The following is a 20,111-nucleotide window of genomic DNA, read 5'->3' as shown; positions in this document are numbered from 1 at the left end:
ACTGAAGTGAGGATACAAACAAACGTCAGACAAGAGCGACCTTTGGACACAGAAACCATCTCTGACTTTTATTTAGAGTCAACGCTGAGAGTTTAGTTCGGACTGTTATTCACTAACGTGGAGGCTCTATGACCTGCAGTCAGACACCAGGGGGCGACACACGTCTTCACACCGTCCGTCTTCATGCAGGGTGTCCACTGAGTCTTAAAGTCTCAAAAATTCTAAAATCCCCAAATCTCCACTTTAGGCCTTTAATTGTATGAAATTTTCTTTTTTTAAGTCTTTAATACGATTTTGACAGGTTTTAAATAAAAATTGACTAACATTACTTTTATAAAGTTGCAGAGATCAGTCTCACTTTTATTTTAAGAAATGTTTTGATTATGCTGTAACATAACTACAAAATGGAACAACCATGGAACCAATAATCATTAATATTAATTGCAGCCCGGTCAGAATTTATCGGCAGCACTTGGGGTAGCTGGCCAGGCAGGAATTTGAAGTTAGCAGAGACAACAGACGAAGCAAAACGAGTGTGAATGATGACATTAGCAAATGTGTACTTAGAAAAACAACCCTCAATGTTACTTGCAGTTACTTGCATACAATGAGTAAGTACAAGTTTCATTTTCAAAGGTCAGAGGACAGCAAATGTGTGGTTGAAACCTGCTGAAAACCAATTTAAAGCCCGCTGCATCTTGTGTAAAAGAACGCTGCAACTTGGGACGTTGGATATAAAATCATTACAAACACATGCAAAGTTAAAACCTGTCATGTCCTCCACCTTCAGATGCAGTCTGTGGTTCTGACCTGTTTATGAACGAATGAACACACTAAAGCCAAAAACAGATTTACACCTGATTGTAGGTAAAACACCAGCAGGTACTGCCTAAATACTGGAATAATACCAGCAGGTACAGTCTAAATACTGAAATGACACCAGGAGGCACCATTTAAATATTTCAGTAACACCAGAAGGTACTGACTAAATACTGGAATAAGACCAGCAGGTACAGTCTAAACACTGGAAATAGTGAAATATTTCTGTATGTATAATGAGGTGCAGAGTCAGATGATTGAGGCGGAGTGACAGAGGTCAAAGGTCAGACTTTAGGCGTGTTGATGTGAAACAGGAAGTGGTGTTACAGGTGAGTTTAATCAAAGAGTGAGTCTGACAGGAAGTCATCAGCTCAAGCGTCATCCAAACTTTGACCTAAAAATCACAAACCAGTCAGAACTGAGGCGAGTGATGTCATCAATAACAGACTGATCACAGATAAAAGCTGCTGCTGCTCTGGGATCAGGGATTATTGATTACTGATCAATGACTATTGATTATTGACCACTGATCAGTGATTATTGATTACTGGCACCTGCCTCTTACTGATGACATCATCAGTGACACCTGTCTCTGTCTCTCTGTCTTTCTGCAGCGCGTCTCTGAAGAGCTGCTGAGGCTGAGAATCCTGCGCTGTGATTGGCTGAGAGGCCGCTGATCGATCACATGGACCTGATAATCAATAATTATTTAAGAGTTTATATTTATAAAGAGATATGGGTTTATACTGCTTCGTCCAATCAGCAGGTGGATCAATAATCAATCATCCATTCAGAACTTGGACTTTCCTGCTGCACCTGAACACGCCCGAGACAAGTGATACACGTTAGCTTAGCATAAAGACTGTTAGCATGGCTCGGTGGGCTGGATTATTGATTATTGATCAGGAGGATAAACACAAACAGGTGTGTTAGTCCCAACGCTGAAGAGTTTATACATGTCTGTCTCTACACCTAGGTCTCTGAACTGGTCTCTGAACTGTTTTAGACGAGTTTGAACTGGTCTGCACTGGTTTAAACTGGTCTGCACTGGTTTAAACTGGTCTGAACTGGTTTAAACTGGTCTGCACTGGTTTAAACTGGTCTGAACTGGTTATATGAAGGTTATTTGATGGTTTGAATTGTCCTCAGAGATGTTTTTCTGTCTGATCTGAGAAAAAGTGGCGACAGGTTACAAAGTTACAATGTTGTGTTTTACCTGCAGAAGTTTAATGCAATAAAACCCTGCATGTTTCAAACCAGTTTTCTTTCTGCAATTCTGATGATTTGTTGAGTTATTGATTTGGATTCAGTGTTTTCACAAAACAGAAATTCAAATCCACTCTTTTGTTTTTGCTCTCATGTTTCTCAGATTTCTGACTTTTTTATTCACAGAAAAAATGGTCCTCAAATGTGTCAGAATCCATGTTAGTGAGCAGCTTTCTTTTTCCAAGACAATCCCTCCACATGACAGGTGAGTCACACTGACCTGCTGATTAACCACTGCCACCAACACACAGGTGAGTCTGATTACAGGTTAGTGATCAGCCACACACACCAGTACAGGTCATTCAACTACACACACACCTACACATGTAATTAAGTCACACACACTTGTACAGGTAATTTAGTCACACACACACACACACACACACACACACACACACACACACACACCTGTACAGGTAATTCAGCCACACACACACACACACACACACACCTGTACAGGTAATTCAGTCACACACACACCAGTACAGGTAATTCAACTACACACACACCAGTACAGGTAATTCAACTACACACACACCTGTACAGGTAATTCAACTACACACACACCTGTGCAGGTATTTTGGTTTATAGTTTAAGTGCTCGCTGCTCTCGGTATCATCACTGTAAACATCCTGTTATCATGTAAGTAAATCCACCTGTCAGATCAATCATTTATTCCTCAACCCAATCCACCTGTCTGTGTCCACCTGTATGTCTCTATGTCCTGACTGTGTGTCCACCTGCCTGTGCCCACCTGTATGTCTCTATGTCCTGTCTGTGTCCACCTGTATGTCTCTATGTCCTGTCTGTGTGTCCACCTGTCTGTCTCTCTCTTCACCTGTCTGTGTGTGTATGTTGAAGTTACACTCTGGACCTCAGAGATAATCAATAATCTCCGATCATAAACAGTTTCAGTGAGTTTCTGTCACATGGAGACGTTTCTGTGTGTGTGTGTGTGTGTGTGTGAGAGAGAGAGAGAGAGAGAGAGAGAGAGAGAGAGAGACAGACGTGGTTAATAATCTGTTGTTAATCTGTGTAGACTTTCACCTGAAACATCCGTGTCCCCTGTCCTCTGTCCTCTCTGTCTCAGTGTTTGTAGGTCGATCGTCCAGGAAGTAAAATGGCTGCAGGTGGAATGGAAGACACAAGACAGGTAAACTGATCATTGATTATTGTCTCTGAACAAAGCTGCCAGGTGGACATAAGGACAGATGGACAGGTAATGAACAGGTGGATAAATGATGAAAATTGTGGACATGTGATGAACAGGTGATGGACATTTGGACAGGTGACAGACAGGTGATGAACCAGTGGACAGGTGATGGACAGGTGGACATGGGAACGTAGTAATAGTAGCACTGATAGTAGTAGTAGTAGTAGTATTGATAATAATTGATTTAGAGAATGATGGTGGTGGTAGTGATTGTAATCATGATAATAGTGCGAGTGGTTGGGATAGTAGTCATAGTCATATTAGTAGTCGTAATAGTAGTGATTGTAGTATTGATTGCAGTAGCAGTGATAGTAGTAGTAGTGATTGTAGTAGTTTGGTAGTAGTAGTAGTAGTAGTAGTGATAGTAATAGTGATAGCAGTAGAGGTGATAGTTGTAGTGATGGTAGTAGTCATAGAACTAGAAATGATTGTAGCAATGACATTAGTAGTGATAAAAGTAGTAGTGATGAGAAGAGGTGATGGTGGTAGTAGTGATTGTAGTAGCGGTAGTAGTCGTGATAATAGTAGTTACAGTAGTTGTAGTGATTGTACGAGTGACAGGCATAGTAATGATTGTTGTAGTAGTAGTGATAGAAGTAGTAATGATAGTAGCAGTAGTGATAGTAGTATGGATAGTATTCATGGTGATAATTATGGTGATTGTAGTAGTGATTTTATTAGCTATTGTCGTAATGATGCTGAAGGTGTTTGTAGTAGTGATTGTGGTAGTGATTGTACTCGTGACTGTGGTAGTGATTGTACTTGTGACTGTAGTAGTGATGGTGGTAGTGATTGTACTCGTGACTGTAGTAGTGATTGTGGTAGTGATTGTACTCGTGACTGTAGTAGTGATGGTGGTAGTGATTGTACTCGTGACTGTAGTAGTGATGGTGGTAGTGATTGTACCCGTGACTGTAGTAGTGATGGTGGTAGTGATTGTACCCGTGACTGTAGTAGTGATGGTGGTAGTGATTGTCCTGCTGTTGTCCCTGCTGTTTTCCTGCCATGATCCTCTGTTTCATTATGCCATCACCTGCATTCTTCCAGTGATCCTGGGTTGTGTTAGTTGGGTTTTTGATTCCTACTTTATTTGTACTGTTTTTTTTGTTGTTTTTTTTTAACCTGTATTTTAGACTGAAATCAGCATTAAAAACTCACTTTTTGTTTGCCCATTCTGTTTTGGTCCTCCTTCAACCTCACCCCTGACATGAACAGTTTCATCATGTTTCATCAGAGCCTGGTTCATTGATGTGTAACTGTAAGTAGAAACACAGGTTCATATGTGAAAGACAGGCCTGCCTCAGAGGACAAACTGGTCCCATCTGTCTTACTGCTGTTGTCCTCTGTGTGCCACCTCACCTCCTCCCATTTGGGCGTTACTCCACTGAATAAACATTAGAGTGTTTCAGTGTTTCCCTGTCAAGATGTTTACATCTGCTCCCGACAGCTGGGCTGGCTCAGAGCTCTCTCAGGGCTGGCTCAGAGCTCTTTCAGGGCTGGCTCAGGGCTCTCTCGGGGCTTGCTCAGAGCATGCTGGGAGCTCTTTCAGGGCTGGCTCAGAGCTCTTTTAGGGCTGGCTCAGAGCTCTTTCAGGGCTGGCTCAGAGCTCTTTTAGGGCTGGCTCAAAGCTCTCTCAGGGCTGGTTCAGAGCTCTTTCAGGGCTGGCTCAGAGCTCTTTTAGGGCTGGCTCAAAGCTCTCTCAGGGCTGGTTCAGAGCTCTTTTAGGGCTGGCTCAGGGCTCGATAGGTTTCTTGAATGTTACTGCCGCTCATAGTTTGTTTGCACACTTTTTCACATTCCAGAGTTCACTGGCTCGCTGTACATTATGAACATGTGTTACACCTCTGCTTTGCTGGTTTTATGTCTTTTATTTAAGTGAGTCTGTCTGTCTGTCCAATCAGAGTCATGATTACCTGAAAGCAGGGCGGAGCCACAAAGCGGATGTGGTTGACCTGCCGATGGAAGATGACAGATATAAGAAGCTGCCAATAGGAGCACATGGGGCAGGTTCAGACATGATTTACACCATTGAAGACGTCCCACCCTGGTACCTGTGTATTCTACTGGGACTACAGGTAACACCAGGGGTAAACTGGAACTGTTAAAACTGGGTGAAGACTAGTCTGATAGGGATGTTAATGAGCTGGTTTAACTGGACTGTTTGTGTCAGCTCAGCCATGTTTCTTCACCTTTTACCATCAGAAACAAAGACCAGTGACAGGTCAGGGAGCCGGGTGCTCGCCCAATCAAGTGAAGGAAGGGCTGATGTTAATGTCACCTGTCATGTGTTCTCACCTGTTCTCAGCATTACCTGACATGCTTCAGTGGCACTGTGGCAGTGCCGTTTCTTCTGGCCGAGGCGATGTGCGTCGGTCGAGACCAGAACACCATCAGTCAGCTGGTCGGGACCATTTTCACCACCGTCGGAATCACAACGCTGATCCAGACCACCGTGGGAGTCAGGTGAGTCTGATGGGGTCAGGTGAGACTGATAGTCTGATGGAAACAGGTGAGTCTGATTGAGTCAGGTGAGACTGATGGAGTCAGGTGAGACTGATGTGTGTGTTTCTGTGTTTTTGTGTAGACTTCCTCTGTTTCAGGCGAGTGCGTTTGCATTCCTGATTCCTGCTCAGGCGATTTTCAGTCTGGACCGTTGGAAGTGTCCCCCGGAGGGTGAGACAGTCTGTCTGTCCACCTGATGATGATAATAACAACAACAACAACAACAACAACAACAACAACAACAACAACAACAACAACAACAACAATAATAATAATAATAATAATAATAATAGTCTTGACCTTGGGTTGTGATCCTTTTTGTTTTGGAGTTTTCTGTTGTTTCTGTTTTTTTTTCTTGTTTCATGTTGTTTGATCGGTTTCCTGTTTTATTTTGTAGAGTCACTCCTGATGTGTCATGTCTTGTGTTACTTCCTGCCTCTTTTCTGTGGCACCTGTCTCACATTAGTCTCATTTGTCCTGCCCTGTCCTGTGTATTCCTCATCAGTTCGTCTGTGTTTGTCTCTGTGTTTATCTCCATGTTTATCTCCATGTTTGTCTCTGTCTTCCTGTCATTGTTTATGTCTGTGTTTGTCATCGTTTGTCTCTGTGTTTATCTCCATATTTATGTCTTTGTTTTTCTCAGTTTTTATGTCATTTTTTGTCTCTGACGTTATGTCATTGTTTGTCTTTGTCTTTGTGTCATTGTATCAGTGTTTATGTCATTGTTTGTCTCCATGTTTATGTCTTTTTTTCCTCTGTGTTTATGTCATTTTATTGTGTCTTTATGTCGTTGTTTGTCTCTGTCTGTATGTCATTGTGTATCCGTCTTTATGTCATTGTGTATCTGTCTTTATGTCATTGTCTCCTTTTTTATGTCGTTGTTTGTCTCTGTGTTGACGTTGGTGTTTATGATGTTGTTTCCGGCTCTCTGGTGTTTGGTTGTGGATTTCCACCTGAGTTCGTGGTTGTGTTCCTTCTGTGGTTTGTTGTGGTTCAGTTTTGTCCTTCTTTCTTCTGTACTTTCAGTCTTGTTTCTTTTATCTGCACCGATTGTTACCTGCATTGATTGTTACCTGCATTGATTGTTACCTGCACTGATTGTTACCTGCACTGATTGTTATCTGCATTGATTGTTATCTGCATTGATTGTTATCTGTATTGATTGTTATCTGCATTAATTGATATCTGCATTGATTGTTACCTGCATTAATTGTTACCTGCATTAATTGTTACCTGCTTGAAATCTCACCTTTTCTCTGAACCTCCCGCCTGCTCTTCTGTGTTTGGGTCATCATCTTGAACTACAACAGAACATTGAGAATTCTGGGATTTGTTGTTTCTTTCCTCTGCAGAAGAGATTTATGGGAACTGGAGTCTTCCACTCAACACATCACACGTGTGGCAGCCACGCATCAGAGAGGTATGCCATCAGTTTTATTGATTATCTGTGATCAATGGGCTTGATTATGTTATGTCTGTAACAAGTGGATCACAGGGGTGTGTTTGTTTGTCTGTCTGTTTGTGTGTTTGTTTGTTTGTTTGTCTGTCTGTGTGTTGGTGTGTTTATTTGTTTGTGTGTTTGCTTGTGTGTGTGTGTGTGTTTGTCTGTTTGTTTGTCTGTCTGTGTGTTTGCTTGGGTGTGTTTGTTTATTTGTTTGTTTGTGTGTGTTTGTTTGTTGTTTGTCTGTTTGTGTGTCTGTCTTTGTATGTCTGTCTGTGTGTGTGTTTGTTTGTTTGTTTTCTTGTTTGCTTGTTTGTTTGTTTGTTTGTATGTCTGTCTGTCTGTTTGTTTGTTTGTTTGTTTGTTTGTTTGTTTGTTTGTTTGTTTGTGTGTGTTTGTCTGTTTGTATGTCTGTCTGTGTGTTTGTTTGTTTGTCTGTCTGTCTGTCTGTCTGTGTGTGTGTTTGTTTGTTTGTTTGTTTGTTTGTTTGTTTGTTTGTTTGTTTGCCTGTGTGCTTGTTTGTCTGTTTGTGTGTCTTTGTTTGTTTGTTTGTTTGTTTGTTTGTCTGTCTGTCTGTTTGTGTGTTTGTTTGTTTGTTTGTTTGTTTGCTTGTTTGTCTTTATGTCTGTCTGTCTGTGTGTTTGTTTGTTTGTTTGTTTGTTTGTTTGTTTGTTTGTTTGTTTGTTTGTTTGTTTGTTTGTTGTAGATCCAGGGTGCCATCATGGTGTCCAGTGTTCTGGAGCTTCTGATTGGTCTGTTCGGGTTACCTGGTTTGCTGCTGGACTACATCGGTCCCCTCACCATCACTCCGACTGTCTCACTGATCGGCCTGTCTGTCTTCACCACCGCTGGAGACAGAGCCGGGTCCCACTGGGGCCTGTCAGCACTGTGAGACACCTGTCTGTCCAACTGTCTGTCCTCTTGTAGATCTGATTTTATACTGTGTAATTACAATGTGTCTGACAGGTAAACAGGCTTTCTCTGTCTCTATGTCTGTCTCTGTCTTTATCTGTCTGTGTCTCTCTGTCTCTATCTGTCTTACTGTCTGTCTCTATCTTTCTGTCTCTCTCACTCCGTCTCTGTCTCTGTCCATCTGTCTCTCTCTCTGTCTCCTTCTTTCTGTCTCTCTCTCTGACTCTGTCTTTCTGCCTCTCTGTCTTTGTCTCTCTCTCTGTGTCTCTGTCTTTCTATCTCTGTCACTGTCTATCTCTCTGTTTCTGTCCTCAGGTGTATTTTCCTCATTGTGCTGTTTGCTCAGTACCTGAGAGCGACATCACTTCCTGTTCCTGTTTACAGCAGCAGGAAGAAAGGACTGACCTTCACCAAAGTCCAGATCTTCAAAATGTTTCCTGTAAATACACACACAAACAAACAAACAAACAAACAAACAAACAAACAAACCGAATCAGGTGTTGTGTCAGTCAGGTGAGGTGTTGGATGTTGTGTCAGGTTATGTGTCAGTCTGGTGTTGTATTAGGTGTTGTGTCAGTCAATTTTCAAGTCAAGTCAATTTTATTTATAGAGCCCATTATCACAAAACATGGTTTGCCTCAGAGGGCTTCACAGCAGGCACCATCCCTCTGCCCTTAGACCCTCACATCACCTGAGGAAAAACTCCCGAAAAAGAAACCCTGAACGGGGAAAAAGGAAGAAACCTCAGGAAGAGCAGCAGAGGATGATCAGGGATCCCTCTTCAGGACAGACAGACGAGCGATAGATGTCGTAAATAACAAATGAAATACAATCATGACAAAAAGGAAAGAGAAAGAGAGAGGGGGAGAGAGGGAGAGAGGCACAGCAATAATAGAAACAGATGCATGTCATATTACAATAACGGTAGTTGTGAAATTAGTAATTGCTCTCTATGATGATGTTGAGGGAGATGATAACAGTCTCATGCATATGTTGATAGGGAGGTGTCCAAAGGCAGGATCACAGCATCGGCGCAACCAGGACCAGACCACGATCAGGGCGAGCGGGGGGGCACAGAATCAGTACAGCCACAGCACGAGCACAACCGAAGGCAGGATCACAGCATCAGCACAGCTATCACCACGGTCAGGCACAGTCAAGGTTACGGCCAGGATCCAGGGAAACTAGGAAACAAGGGAGCAGGAACGCTCCCGAGGGGCAACAGGATTAGTGTAGTGCAGTTCAACAGACCCAGGCTCTGTAATCGCGAGCCCCAGGTAGTGAGAGTACCACATAGCTATCACAGATGTTAGGCTAAGCTAAACTACTGAGACTAAGCTAAACTACTGAGGCTAAGCTAAACTACTGAGGCTAAGCTAAACTACTGAGACTAAGCTACGCTTGCAAATGGCAATGCAGTAAACAGACATGCATGATTTTCCGATGGCAAAGAAGGAAAAGGAGCTCAGCGTATCAGAGGAAGTCCCCCGGCAGATCAAACCTATGTCAGCCGAAGTAGGGGCTGGTCCAGGCAGCCTGAGCCAGCCCTGATTATGAGCTTTATCAAAGAGGAAGGTCTTAAGTCTACCCTTAAAAGTTGAAACGGTGTCTGCCTCCCTGACCGAAAATGGAAGATGGTTCCATAAAAGAGGAGCATGGTAGCTTAAGGCTCTGGTTCCTGTCCTACTTTTGGAGACTTTGGGAACCACAAGTAACCCTGCATTTTCAGAGCGCAGTGATCTTGAGGGTTGGTAAGGAACTATGAGCTGTGACAGATAGGATGGAGCCTGACTATTTAGAGCTTTGTAAGTAAGGAGGAGGATTTTAAATTCAATCCTGGATTTCACAGGGAGCCAGTGCAGAGAAGCTGAAACAGGAGAAATATGATCCCTTTTCTTGGTTCCTGTTAAACACGAGCAGCAGCGTTCTGCACCAGTTGGAGAGAGATTTGTTGGGGCAACCGAATAATAGGGAGTTACAGTAATCCAGCCTAGAGGTGACAAATGCATGTACTAATTTTTCAGCATCTGTCTGGGACAGGATATGTCTAATTTTTGCGATGTTACGCAGGTGAAAGAAAGCCGTCCCTGAAGTTTGTTTTATTTGGGAGGCAAAAGATAAATCTTGATCAAATAAAACTCCGAGGTTCCTTACAGTTGTGCTAGAGGCCATGGTAATGATATCTATAGAAATTACATTGTTGGAAAAGGAGCGTCTGAGGTGTTTGGGGCCAAGAGCAATAACTTCAGTTTGTCAGGTGACTTCAGTTTGTCAGGTGACCAATCCAGTGATCTGTCAGGTGTTGTTTCAGGTGATGTTTCAGGTGATGTATCAGGTGTTGTGTTGTGTCTGGTCATGTGTCAGGTGATGTGTCAGGTGATGTGTCAGGTGACGTGTCAGGTGATGTGTCTGGTGATGTTTCTAACCAACTGCAGTGTCTGTCAGATAATTCTCGCCATCATGGTCGTCTGGCTCGTTTGCTACGTTCTCACTCTGACCAACTTGTTGCCGAGCGACCCAGATCGGTACGGACACAAGGCTCGGACGGATGCCCGTGGTGACATCATGGCGTCATCACCCTGGTTCAGAGTCCCCTACCCCTGTAAGCCTGCGGACATCAGCCAATCACAGGCCTCACACCTGTCACTGACATCAGCCAATCACAGGCCCCACAGCTTTCACAGACCTCCTGTCTCTGCTACTCCTGATCTCTGATAGGCCAGTGGGGGTTGCCGGTAGTAACGGTTGCTGGGGTGTTGGGGATGCTGAGCGCCACCATGGCTGGCATCGTGGAGTCGATCGGCGATTATTACGCCTGCGCTCGTCTGTCTGGAGCCACGCCCCCTCCGGTCCATGCCATCAACAGGTGAGACAGCTGGTAAACAGGAAGTGATGTCGTCTTACCTGGCGGACCATGTGCTGATGTTTGTTTGTTTCAGGGGGATCTTCACCGAGGGCGTCTGTTGCATCATCGCTGGTCTTTTAGGGACAGGAAATGGCTCTACCTCCTCTAGTCCAAACATCGGCGTTCTGGGCATCACCAAGGTAACCGAGGCCATGCCCCCTGCAGGAGGTTGTTTTGATTGGGTAGAAACATATGGGTTATACCATCACCACGGTAAGCGAGACCTTCTGCATGTGACGGACTGTGTGTTGGGATGTACCAAATCTTTTATGGTGGTGGTACGATGAAGGGACGAACCAAAAGGGTTTTCCGGCAAATTGATGTTGAGGACGTTTGAATCATTAACCCCTGTGTGCAGGTGGGCAGCCGGCGGGTGGTGCAGTACGGAGCAGGAATCATGTTAATTTTGGGATCCATCGGGAAGTTCACGGCTCTGTTTGCCTCATTGCCCGATCCGATCCTCGGAGGAATGTTCTGCACGCTGTTCGGTGAGTCACCGTCACAGGTGAGAAGGGTTAACATACACCTGCACTGGTGTGTTAGTGGTGTGATAATAATCCAGGTGTGTTTGTCAGGTACAGGTCTGTTAGTGGTGTGATAATAATCCAGGTGTGTTTGTCAGGTACAGGTGTGTTAGTGGTGTGATAATAATCCAGGTGTGTTTGTCAGGTACAGGTGTGTTAGTGGTGTGATAATAATCCAGGTGTGTTTGTCAGGTACAGGTGTGTTAGTGGTGTGATAATAATCCAGGTGTGTTGGCGTTTCTCAGGTATGATCACAGCTGTCGGTCTGTCTAACCTGCAGCTGGTGGATTTGAACTCATCCAGAAATCTTTTTGTTCTCGGGTTTTCAATGTTCTTCGGTCTGACTCTGCCAGCATACCTAGACGAACACCCGGACTCCATCAGCACAGGTGAGACTCTCACATATATAAACACCTGTTTTCAGCCATCACATGTGACAGGAAGTCTGTATTTACCCTCAACTGTAACAGGAAGTCTTTGTTTACCCTTAACTGTAACAGTCAAGTCAACTCAAGTCAATTTTATTTATAGAGTCCATTATCAGAAAACACAGTTTGGCTCAGAGGGCTTTACAGCGTACAACATCCCTCTGCCTTTAGACCCTCTCTTGTCTAAGAAGAACCTCCCCAAAAACACCCTGTAACCGGGGAAAACCATGGTAGAAACCTCAGGATGTGCGACTGAGGAGGGATCCCTCTTCCAGGACAGGAAGTCTTTATTTACCTCGACTGTAACAGGAAGTTTTTACTTTCCTTGAGTGTAACAGAAAGTATTTGTTTCCTCTTGCAGAATGTGGAAGTTTGAATATTCGACTCCTGTATTCATTGATAAACTAAGATTTAAGTAAGTGTGTGTTGGTGTAGATCCCACCAGCTTGTTCTCTTTCCAATCTTGTCAAATCCAGCAGCTTTTTCAGTGATTTTGGCGTAAGATACCTACGCCAAAGTCAGCTTTTGTGGCTCCATGATCTGCTGCTGGATGGCATCAGTTGCAGCTGTATGATGTGTGGATGGGTGGAGAGTTTGTACTGCAGCTGAAGAAAACCTGTCGCTGCCAAATGACGCCTGTGGACACCATCAGATCCAAACGCTGCCGATATACACGTAATATGAGAAGCAGGAAGGTCCAATAATTCCCAGACTTTCACCCAGGAGCCCACTGTTCACTTACTTTATGAATACAGAGTCAATTTCTGATGTTTTTCTAAACCCCCCAAAGTCATTGTTGCCTTAACCTAACGATGTGCTCTTGATGAAGACCCCATTTTGGTTTCGGCGTCCTGGAAAGTCCACAGCAGACACAGGAGGACACCTGGAGTGTAACATGTAGACGTGAAAGTCCACTGACAAAGTGACGAGTCGGGGTGAGAACATGTTGATCTACAGACCAGTTCTGTGGTTTCAGGTCTGACTGAGCTGGATCAGATCCTGACGGTTCTTCTGTCCACTGAGATGTTTGTTGGAGGTTTTCTGGCTTTTTGTCTTGACAACACAATAGCAGGTAACACACACACACACACACACACACACACACACACACACACACACTTGTTTGTTCATTATAGTTAATGATGGCTGTAGCTCATCTCAGTGAGTTGGGTTTTGCGTTTTGGGTTAGGGTAGGCGGCAGTATACAGAACTGGTCTGAGCCCAGAGTCCTCTGTGGCTTGATGGACGGGTCAGGGAGGATGCAGAGCTCCGAGTTTCAGCCACAAGAGTCTTTTCTTAGCAGATATGTTGCTGCTTCCTCTTCAGCATCACACAGGAGCTTCTCCTGCACCTCCCAGGACTTTTCTCCTCCAGGCAGGTCAGTCCTGAAGAAGGGGTTTCCAGCTTTTTGGATCCAAACCGAAGCCTTTAAGGGAGGCTTCCAGGTTATACTTGTGTTGCTCGCCATTTTGATTGGTCCAGAGCAAAAAACAAATCTTTTAATGAATGTGATAATATTGCTGAACTTGAATTGATGTAAAAATACACATGAAGTGTCAGCAGGAGTTTATCCCACCTGGATTTGGACTTCTGATGGACAGGCCTCCTGGCCTTTGTTTCAGACTTCGAGATCTTTCTTGAGAAAATCTGATGAAAAGTTAAAACTCAATGGCTTGCTGCAGGTGCTCTGGTGTTTAAAGTTTTGGATGTTTGTTGTCGGTGTGTGTTTGTTTTTAAAGGATGTTTTCTTCTTTTCGTGTCTCCAGGTTCCAAACAGGAGCGAGGTTTAGTAGAATGGAGGTCTTCGTCGTCGTCGTCCTCCTCCTCCTCCTCCTATGACCTCCCTCTGGGGATGGGTGTGGTCAGACGGACTCGCTGGCTCAGACGGTTTCCCATCAGCCCCTCCTTCAGAGGTTTTCAGGCATCTGATGATTCGCCTCCAGCCAGCGAGGAGGAGGAGGGAGATGCTGACATCAACCTGCCGGGTACCAAGGTGTGACCGTCACGTCATCATAGACATTAACTGAGTGTCAAACCTGTGATGTGACTGACGGAGGCGTTCCTCCCTCATGAAGGCGCCAGAGATTGTTAGAACTGGGAAAAGAAACTGTCGAAAGAACAGAAAAATATGCAGATTTTATTTAAAGAAATGACCAAAAACTTTTTTCAAAAACATCCCCAAAAAATTTGAAAGAAAGAAGAATCACTAATGCTTAAGACATAGCTAACATTTTTCAAAGAACAAAATATCCCCCAAAACGTTTTAAAGTAAAAAAAAACAAAAAAAATCCCAAACTTGTTAAAAGAAAAAGGAACTGCCACATTTTTTAAAAGATAAAAACAACTCACCAAAAAATTGAATGGAAAAAAAAAACAACTGCCAAAACTTTTTGAAGAAGTAAAGTCACCAGAAATGTTAAAGAAGAAAATATTGCTCAAAATTTTTAAGAAAACACACAAAAAACATGCTTCCTTTAAAAAACAAAATTACCATATACCCAAAAGAAGGTTAGGGTTAGAAAAGACAACATGGCTTTCAAAAATAACTACAAAATATGACCATTTAAAATTGTATGCCCCTCCCCAAGTCAAAATAAAAACATGAGTCTGAAAATGATTTGACATCCCTCCTCCTTTCATAGATAATGAACAGTCCCTAAGAAGAAGGAGCATTTCTCAACATCTAAAGGAGCAGGTTTTCCTTTCGTTTCTCACAAACATCTGGTGATACATGCTTTCATCGGGACAGTTAGTAAAGTAAAGTACTTGAGTAAATGTACTTAGTTACTTCCCCCAACTATCTGATGGTGACATCATCTAGGTGAATTTCTGTGTTCAGGACCAGAAGCTATAAAAAAAAAATAAAGGTACTCTGACAAAACAAATTCTTAATTTTCACTTATTTTTTATTTATAACATTAAAAAATAAACAGTATTTTTATTATTACAAGTGTAAGAGACACTGTAGAAATTTCAACACCTCGAAAGAAAAGTGAATCAAATCATTTTTGTGAGGCTTACAACACAAAAACAATGATCATGAGACTGAAAGTGTTTGGCAGGAAATATTAAAACATTTGGTCATGTACAACAGAGTATTGTCTGCATATAAACGGACCGACGCCTCCTGTTTTGGAAGAGTAAAACTTTAAGTTTTCCACTGAAAACGAACTGCTTCCCAGTACAGAACCCTGCGGCTCACCCAACTGATTAATTTATAATTCAATAATGACAATCATGGATGTAAATTGTTTTCACGATTTTACTTTTATTACAAATAGTTTTTTTTATGTGTGTTGCTTGTTCTTTAAGTTTAAGTTTAAATCAATGTTATTACGCGATTTATTTTTTTTGAAAAACCGACTGTTTTCATCATTTAAAGTGATTATATTGTGCTGCCTAAGTGCTGCTGAGACACACACACACACACGAAAAACAAAATAAAATGAATTTAACTCTTAATGTGTTTGTGTTTCAGGTTGTGAACTTTAAAAAATGTGAAATAAAAAAATTTCAAAAACAAAACCAGTATGAGGTGAAATAATGTGATAAAAAAAACCCATCAACATCAAATTAGTAATCAGACAAACGCAGTTCAGCTTCGTAAGTTTGAAATCATTTAGGATCATTATGTTTCCTTTTTGTTTCTTCACATGCGTGTTTTTATTTTTACTTTTCTGTAGAATAATCATCATCTGAACACAAGATGTCTTCAGCAGCGCGTGCCATCATCGTGGCGCTGTGAAGTTTACTTGCGGTCTGTGCAGCGTGACGGGGAAACAGGGAGGGGCGTGCAGGGAGGACGTGGCCACCGTCGGCTGGAACTGCGTCACAGACAGGATGGCAGGGGAGGGGTTAATCATAGCGGGGGGGTTAATCATGGCGGGGGCAGTGTGTATGAACACGGGGGTGGAGTGTGCATGGCGTACTGGGAACGCGACGGTGTTGACGGCGGATGGGGCTGCAGGAAGGAACACCTGGATGAACCGGCCGGTTTCTGGATCCAGCAGCAGCTTCCTCTGCGGCAGTGGGGGTGCATACACAAAGAAGTGCCGTCCACGAGTAGGTTCTGACATCACGTGGTAGGGGACGGGGCTGCTGAGGGAGGAGGGGTCACTCAAGGGGACAGCGTATGCTGCAGCAGAGCCTGTGAAGTCAACAAGCAGGTCACCGCCCACCTGTGCAGGTAAGAAACCCTGAAGGCCTAAAAGGAGCTGTTGCTGCTGATGTTGCTCCTGTGTTGCAGGTGTCACGGTGTTGCTGTTGCCCTCCTGGTCTCCGGGGGTCTGGGTGAAGGCATCCAGGAGGTCCGAGGTGTTCCCCAGAGTGTAGATGAGGGAGGCAGGTGGGGGGGGCTGCGGAGGTGGGTGGATGTGGCTTGCCCCCCCCAGGTGAGGCTGCAGGGTGGGCGGGGTGTAGAAACCTGGGGGGACCGGACTCTGTTCCTGGTCAGAGGCAGGGGGTCTGTGGGAGGAGGAGGGGGGAGGAGGAAGGGGGAGGGAGGTCCCAGTCTGGTGACTCACAGCTCTGCCTCTCTCTGATTGGTCCCTGTTAACAGGCCAGGTGACATCATCCACCTTCCTCCTGCTAATGATTGGCTCGCTGCCTCGTCTCTGGAGTGTGATTGGGTGACTGACTCTCTGCTCCCTGTCCTGTGATTGGCTGAGGGATGCAGTGACTTTGGCAACATGTCCTCTGGAGTGAAGAGAAGGTGGACAGCTCCCTTTGACCCCCACAGCCTGCTGGTAGGACGGGGGCGGGCTGTCCTGCTGACCAATCAGCTTGAAGTTTAATGGCTGGTTGTTGTTGTCAGGTGTCTTTGTCTTTGTCACTGCTGTTGCTGTTGTTGTTGTTGTTGTTGTTGTTGTTGTTGTTGTTGTTGAGAAGGAGAGGCTATAGGTGTTTTTGACTAAACTCCTCATGTCTCTGACTACGTGGACCGGAGCTCTACTTCCTCCCTCCCTTCCCCTCTGCTGCTCTGCAGGTGCAGGGACGATGGTCGCCGGCGCCGCTTTCTTCTGCAGAGACGACGTGTTGTTCTGCTCCACCTGCATCTTCTTTGACAGAACGCTCTTAATGATGCAAGACGCCATCTTTGTTTTGGTTTCATCCAAAGAGAAGGACTTCTGAAGCCGTTGCCTTGGAGCAGAGTGTCCATCATGCCCAGCATGAAACCCTAACAACAACAAACAGGAGTCAGACTCAGGTGTTTATATATCAGACTGAGAGCAGAGAATCTGTGAGTTTTATCGGCTGTCTCTTAACCCTTTTTGCTTCTGGCTCTGAGCGCGGTCACATCAAATTACTGAAATTATGAAACAGTATGTCACTTAACACTTACAGCGGGCCACGATGGTCAGCTGCTGCTTTTCAGCTGCTGCTTTTCAGCTGCTGCTTTTCAGCTGCTGCTTTTCAGCTGCTGCTTTTCAGCTGCTGCTTTTCAGCTGCTGCTTTTCAGCTGCTGCTTTTCAGCTGCTGCTTTTCAGCTGCTGCTTTTCAGCTGCTGCTCAGGTGCTGCTTTTCAGCTGCTGCTTTTCAGCTGCTGCTCAGGTGCTGCTTTTCAGCTGCTTCTCGGGGGGGGTTAGTACTAGTGGACCAAAGGAAACAGATCTCAGGTGTCATTACCTGGAGTAGACCCTGCCACCAGGCCCCTGTAGACCCTGTAGCTGTCGACATCGCTGCTGGTCGTCACGCGCGTGTGCAGGGAGGCGGGCATACTGTTTTGCCGTAGCAACAGGTCAGGGCAATGACGGACGGTGGGACAGAGCGCCTTATTGGCTGAAACCTCAATGTTAACTCCACCCCCTTCATCAGGTCCATCCCTCAGTATAACCTGGACAGGTAGACAGGAAGAGACACAGGAAGAGAGACAGACAGGTAGACGGATAAAGAGACAAGTAAACAGACAGGTAGACAGGTAAAGAGACAGGCAGGTAAAGAGGAAGCCGTCACACCTGTAGTTTCTCAGCGTCTTTCTTCTTCTTTAGTTGAATCAGTCGTTTAGGGACCATCTTTAGCCCCTCCCCCTCCTGACTTCTCACCTGGATGACAGTCAGAGGGTCATTTATTGATAAATTATTGATGTTATTAAAAATTATTGATAGATTATTAAAAATTATTGATATTATTTTTAATTCTTGATGAATCACTGATACATTAATAACAATTAATGATAAATGATTAATAATTATTTAGGAATATTAATAGATTATTAAAAACTATTTATAAATTATTGATAAATTGCTGAAAGGACAATTAATTACAAGACAAAAAGAGACTCACCTGAGTGTCCATGTTGACGTCGACGCACTCGTAGCCGCTCTCTGGATCGGACTCGTCTGACGGGACGATGACAGAGGGAGGGAAGTGGAGGGACAGATCCTCCTCCGACCAGTCGCTGATGCTCCCCTCCTCCTCCTGCTCCTCCTGCTCCTCGGAGCAACAGGTGGACGAGTTGTCCAGGTAATCTGTGTCAGGCGGACCGTTACAGGTGAGCTCAGCAGGAGCATGTGAACATGGCAGAGGGATCTGTGAGTCACAGTCGTCGTGTGGCAGCAGGTCGACTTCAGGGCAGCGGTGAGCGCTGAGGAAGACCCTCCTCCCTCCTCCTCCCTCCGGTCCGCTGCTCATAGTTCAGTTTCTTCTGATTTCAGCTGGTTTTGTCTGAAAAATTAGACATTGTTATTGCAGAGATTTTAAACTATTTTAAACTTATAAAATCCTGTAAAATCCTCCTCCTTAATTACAAAGCTCGAACGGTCAGGCGCCGTCCTATCTGTCACAGCTCATAGTTCCCTATTAACCCTCAAGATCACTGCGCTCTGAAAACGCAGGGTTACCTGTGGTTCCCAAAGTCTCCGAAAGCAGGATGGGAACCAGAGCCTTCAGCTACCACGCTCCTCTTTTATGGACCCATCCTCCAGTTTCGGTCAGGGAGGCAGACACCGTCTCCACTTAAGACTTAAGACTTTCCTATTTGATAAAATTTATAATTAGGACTGGCTCTGACTTTCCTCTTTGATAATGGTTAAAGTTAGGGCTGGCTCAGACTTGCCATGGACCAGCCCCTAGTCAGGCTGATATGGTCTGGCCAGGGACTTCCTGTGACGCTGAGTTCCTCTCTGCTCTGTTCACCTGCAAACATTCATGTCTTTTTACTGCAGGTCACTAACTCGGCTAAAAGTTTCTGGATTTTAGTGTTGAGTTTTTTCACAGCTGTGATCAAACATCTCAGAAAAGTACTAAAACGTTTAAGAAAAAAACTGAACCAAATGTTTCATGTAAATATATATACATATATATATATATACATATATATATATATATAATTTTTAATTTTCACAGTAAAAACTGACATTTTAGAAGAATAAACAAAACAAAAAAATCAATCAAAACAGATTTGAGATTGGATAATATCAAACCTGTAGATTTTCTGGATCGGGATCCCGGTTCTGGTCCTGGCTGTAGTTCAGACTGGGGTTGCTGGTCAGAGTCCAGGATGGGGTCTAGTCCAGTCTCCAGTCCTGCAGGTGGATTCAAGCCCTCTAATTAAAGGCACATTTCACGTTTTCTGTGACATTGAAGCTACCCAGAATCCCTGTGGTTTTGAATCTGTCCAAGGCAGTTTAGAGGAAGTTCTGGTCCCAGACTGATCCTGTTTGTTTGTAACTCAGACGGCAGCTCGGTGTCGGGGCGATCGACAGCAGCTGCCTGCAGCCTCAGAGAGAGAGGGGCCGAGTGTCGCTGACAGACTGCAGGCAGAAACAGAGGAGGGTCTGTATCAGACTGCAGGAGGCTATTTTAAGAGGTGACTGACAGACGAGGCTGCAGCCGCCCCCCAACGCCGACCCGACCCCGCCCCCACTCAGTGTGACCGCAACCTTAATAACAATTCAAAATAAATCGTAATAATAATGAAAAATGGGCAGCACGGTGCTGTGGTGGTCAGCACTGTCGCTTCACAGCACTGAGGGTTGTGAGTGTGTTCTGTATGTTCTCCGGTGTCTGCGCGGTTCTCTCCGGGTTCTCCGGCTTCCTCCCGCAGTCCCGCAGGCCAAGGACATGCACGTTAATTGGCGACCTGTCCAGGTAACCCTAACCC

General features: G+C 44.4%; 2 protein-coding genes across 4 annotated transcripts; one reads left to right on the top strand and one right to left on the bottom strand.

The window, feature by feature from the left end:
* Positions 1-1,459: 1,459 nt before the first annotated feature.
* slc23a1 (solute carrier family 23 member 1) lies at positions 1,460-15,472 on the top strand. Of its 3 annotated transcripts, XM_088088190.1 has the most exons (15): positions 1,460-2,290; positions 3,176-3,238; positions 5,200-5,373; positions 5,604-5,761; positions 5,883-5,971; positions 7,153-7,220; positions 7,948-8,129; positions 8,469-8,592; positions 10,599-10,755; positions 10,872-11,019; positions 11,093-11,198; positions 11,417-11,546; positions 11,828-11,971; positions 12,987-13,082; positions 13,777-15,472. In XM_088088190.1, exons 2-15 carry the CDS (start codon positions 3,206-3,208, stop codon positions 14,007-14,009), a joined length of 1,842 nt encoding a protein of 613 aa, XP_087944316.1. In that variant the 5' UTR covers positions 1,460-2,290; positions 3,176-3,205; the 3' UTR covers positions 14,010-15,472. The 3 variants fall into 3 exon arrangements, 2 of the variants coding, with proteins under 2 accessions (XP_087944316.1, XP_042355548.2); XR_015778880.1 differs by lacking the exon at positions 1,460-2,290 and having other exon boundaries at positions 3,047-3,238; positions 12,490-13,082; positions 13,777-13,827; XM_042499614.2 differs by lacking the exon at positions 1,460-2,290 and having other exon boundaries at positions 3,060-3,238.
* On the bottom strand, positions 14,896-19,750 carry LOC121939816 (uncharacterized). The gene is made up of 5 exons (XM_088088189.1): positions 19,432-19,750; positions 18,293-18,673; positions 17,965-18,051; positions 17,636-17,843; positions 14,896-17,186 (listed from the first exon to the last, which is right to left on the bottom strand). Exons 2-5 carry the CDS (start codon positions 18,638-18,640, stop codon positions 15,739-15,741), a joined length of 2,091 nt encoding a protein of 696 aa, XP_087944315.1. The 5' UTR covers positions 18,641-18,673; positions 19,432-19,750; the 3' UTR covers positions 14,896-15,738.
* Positions 19,751-20,111: the final 361 nt, after the last annotated feature.

Source organism: Plectropomus leopardus, chromosome 15 (genome assembly GCF_026936395.1).
Source record: "Plectropomus leopardus strain MGB_pleo_1.0 chromosome 15, ASM2693639v1, whole genome shotgun sequence".
Lineage (NCBI taxonomy): Eukaryota > Metazoa > Chordata > Actinopteri > Perciformes > Serranidae > Plectropomus > Plectropomus leopardus.
Note: the sequence above shows the minus strand (reverse complement) of the source record. Positions and strands in the feature narration are given on the sequence as shown.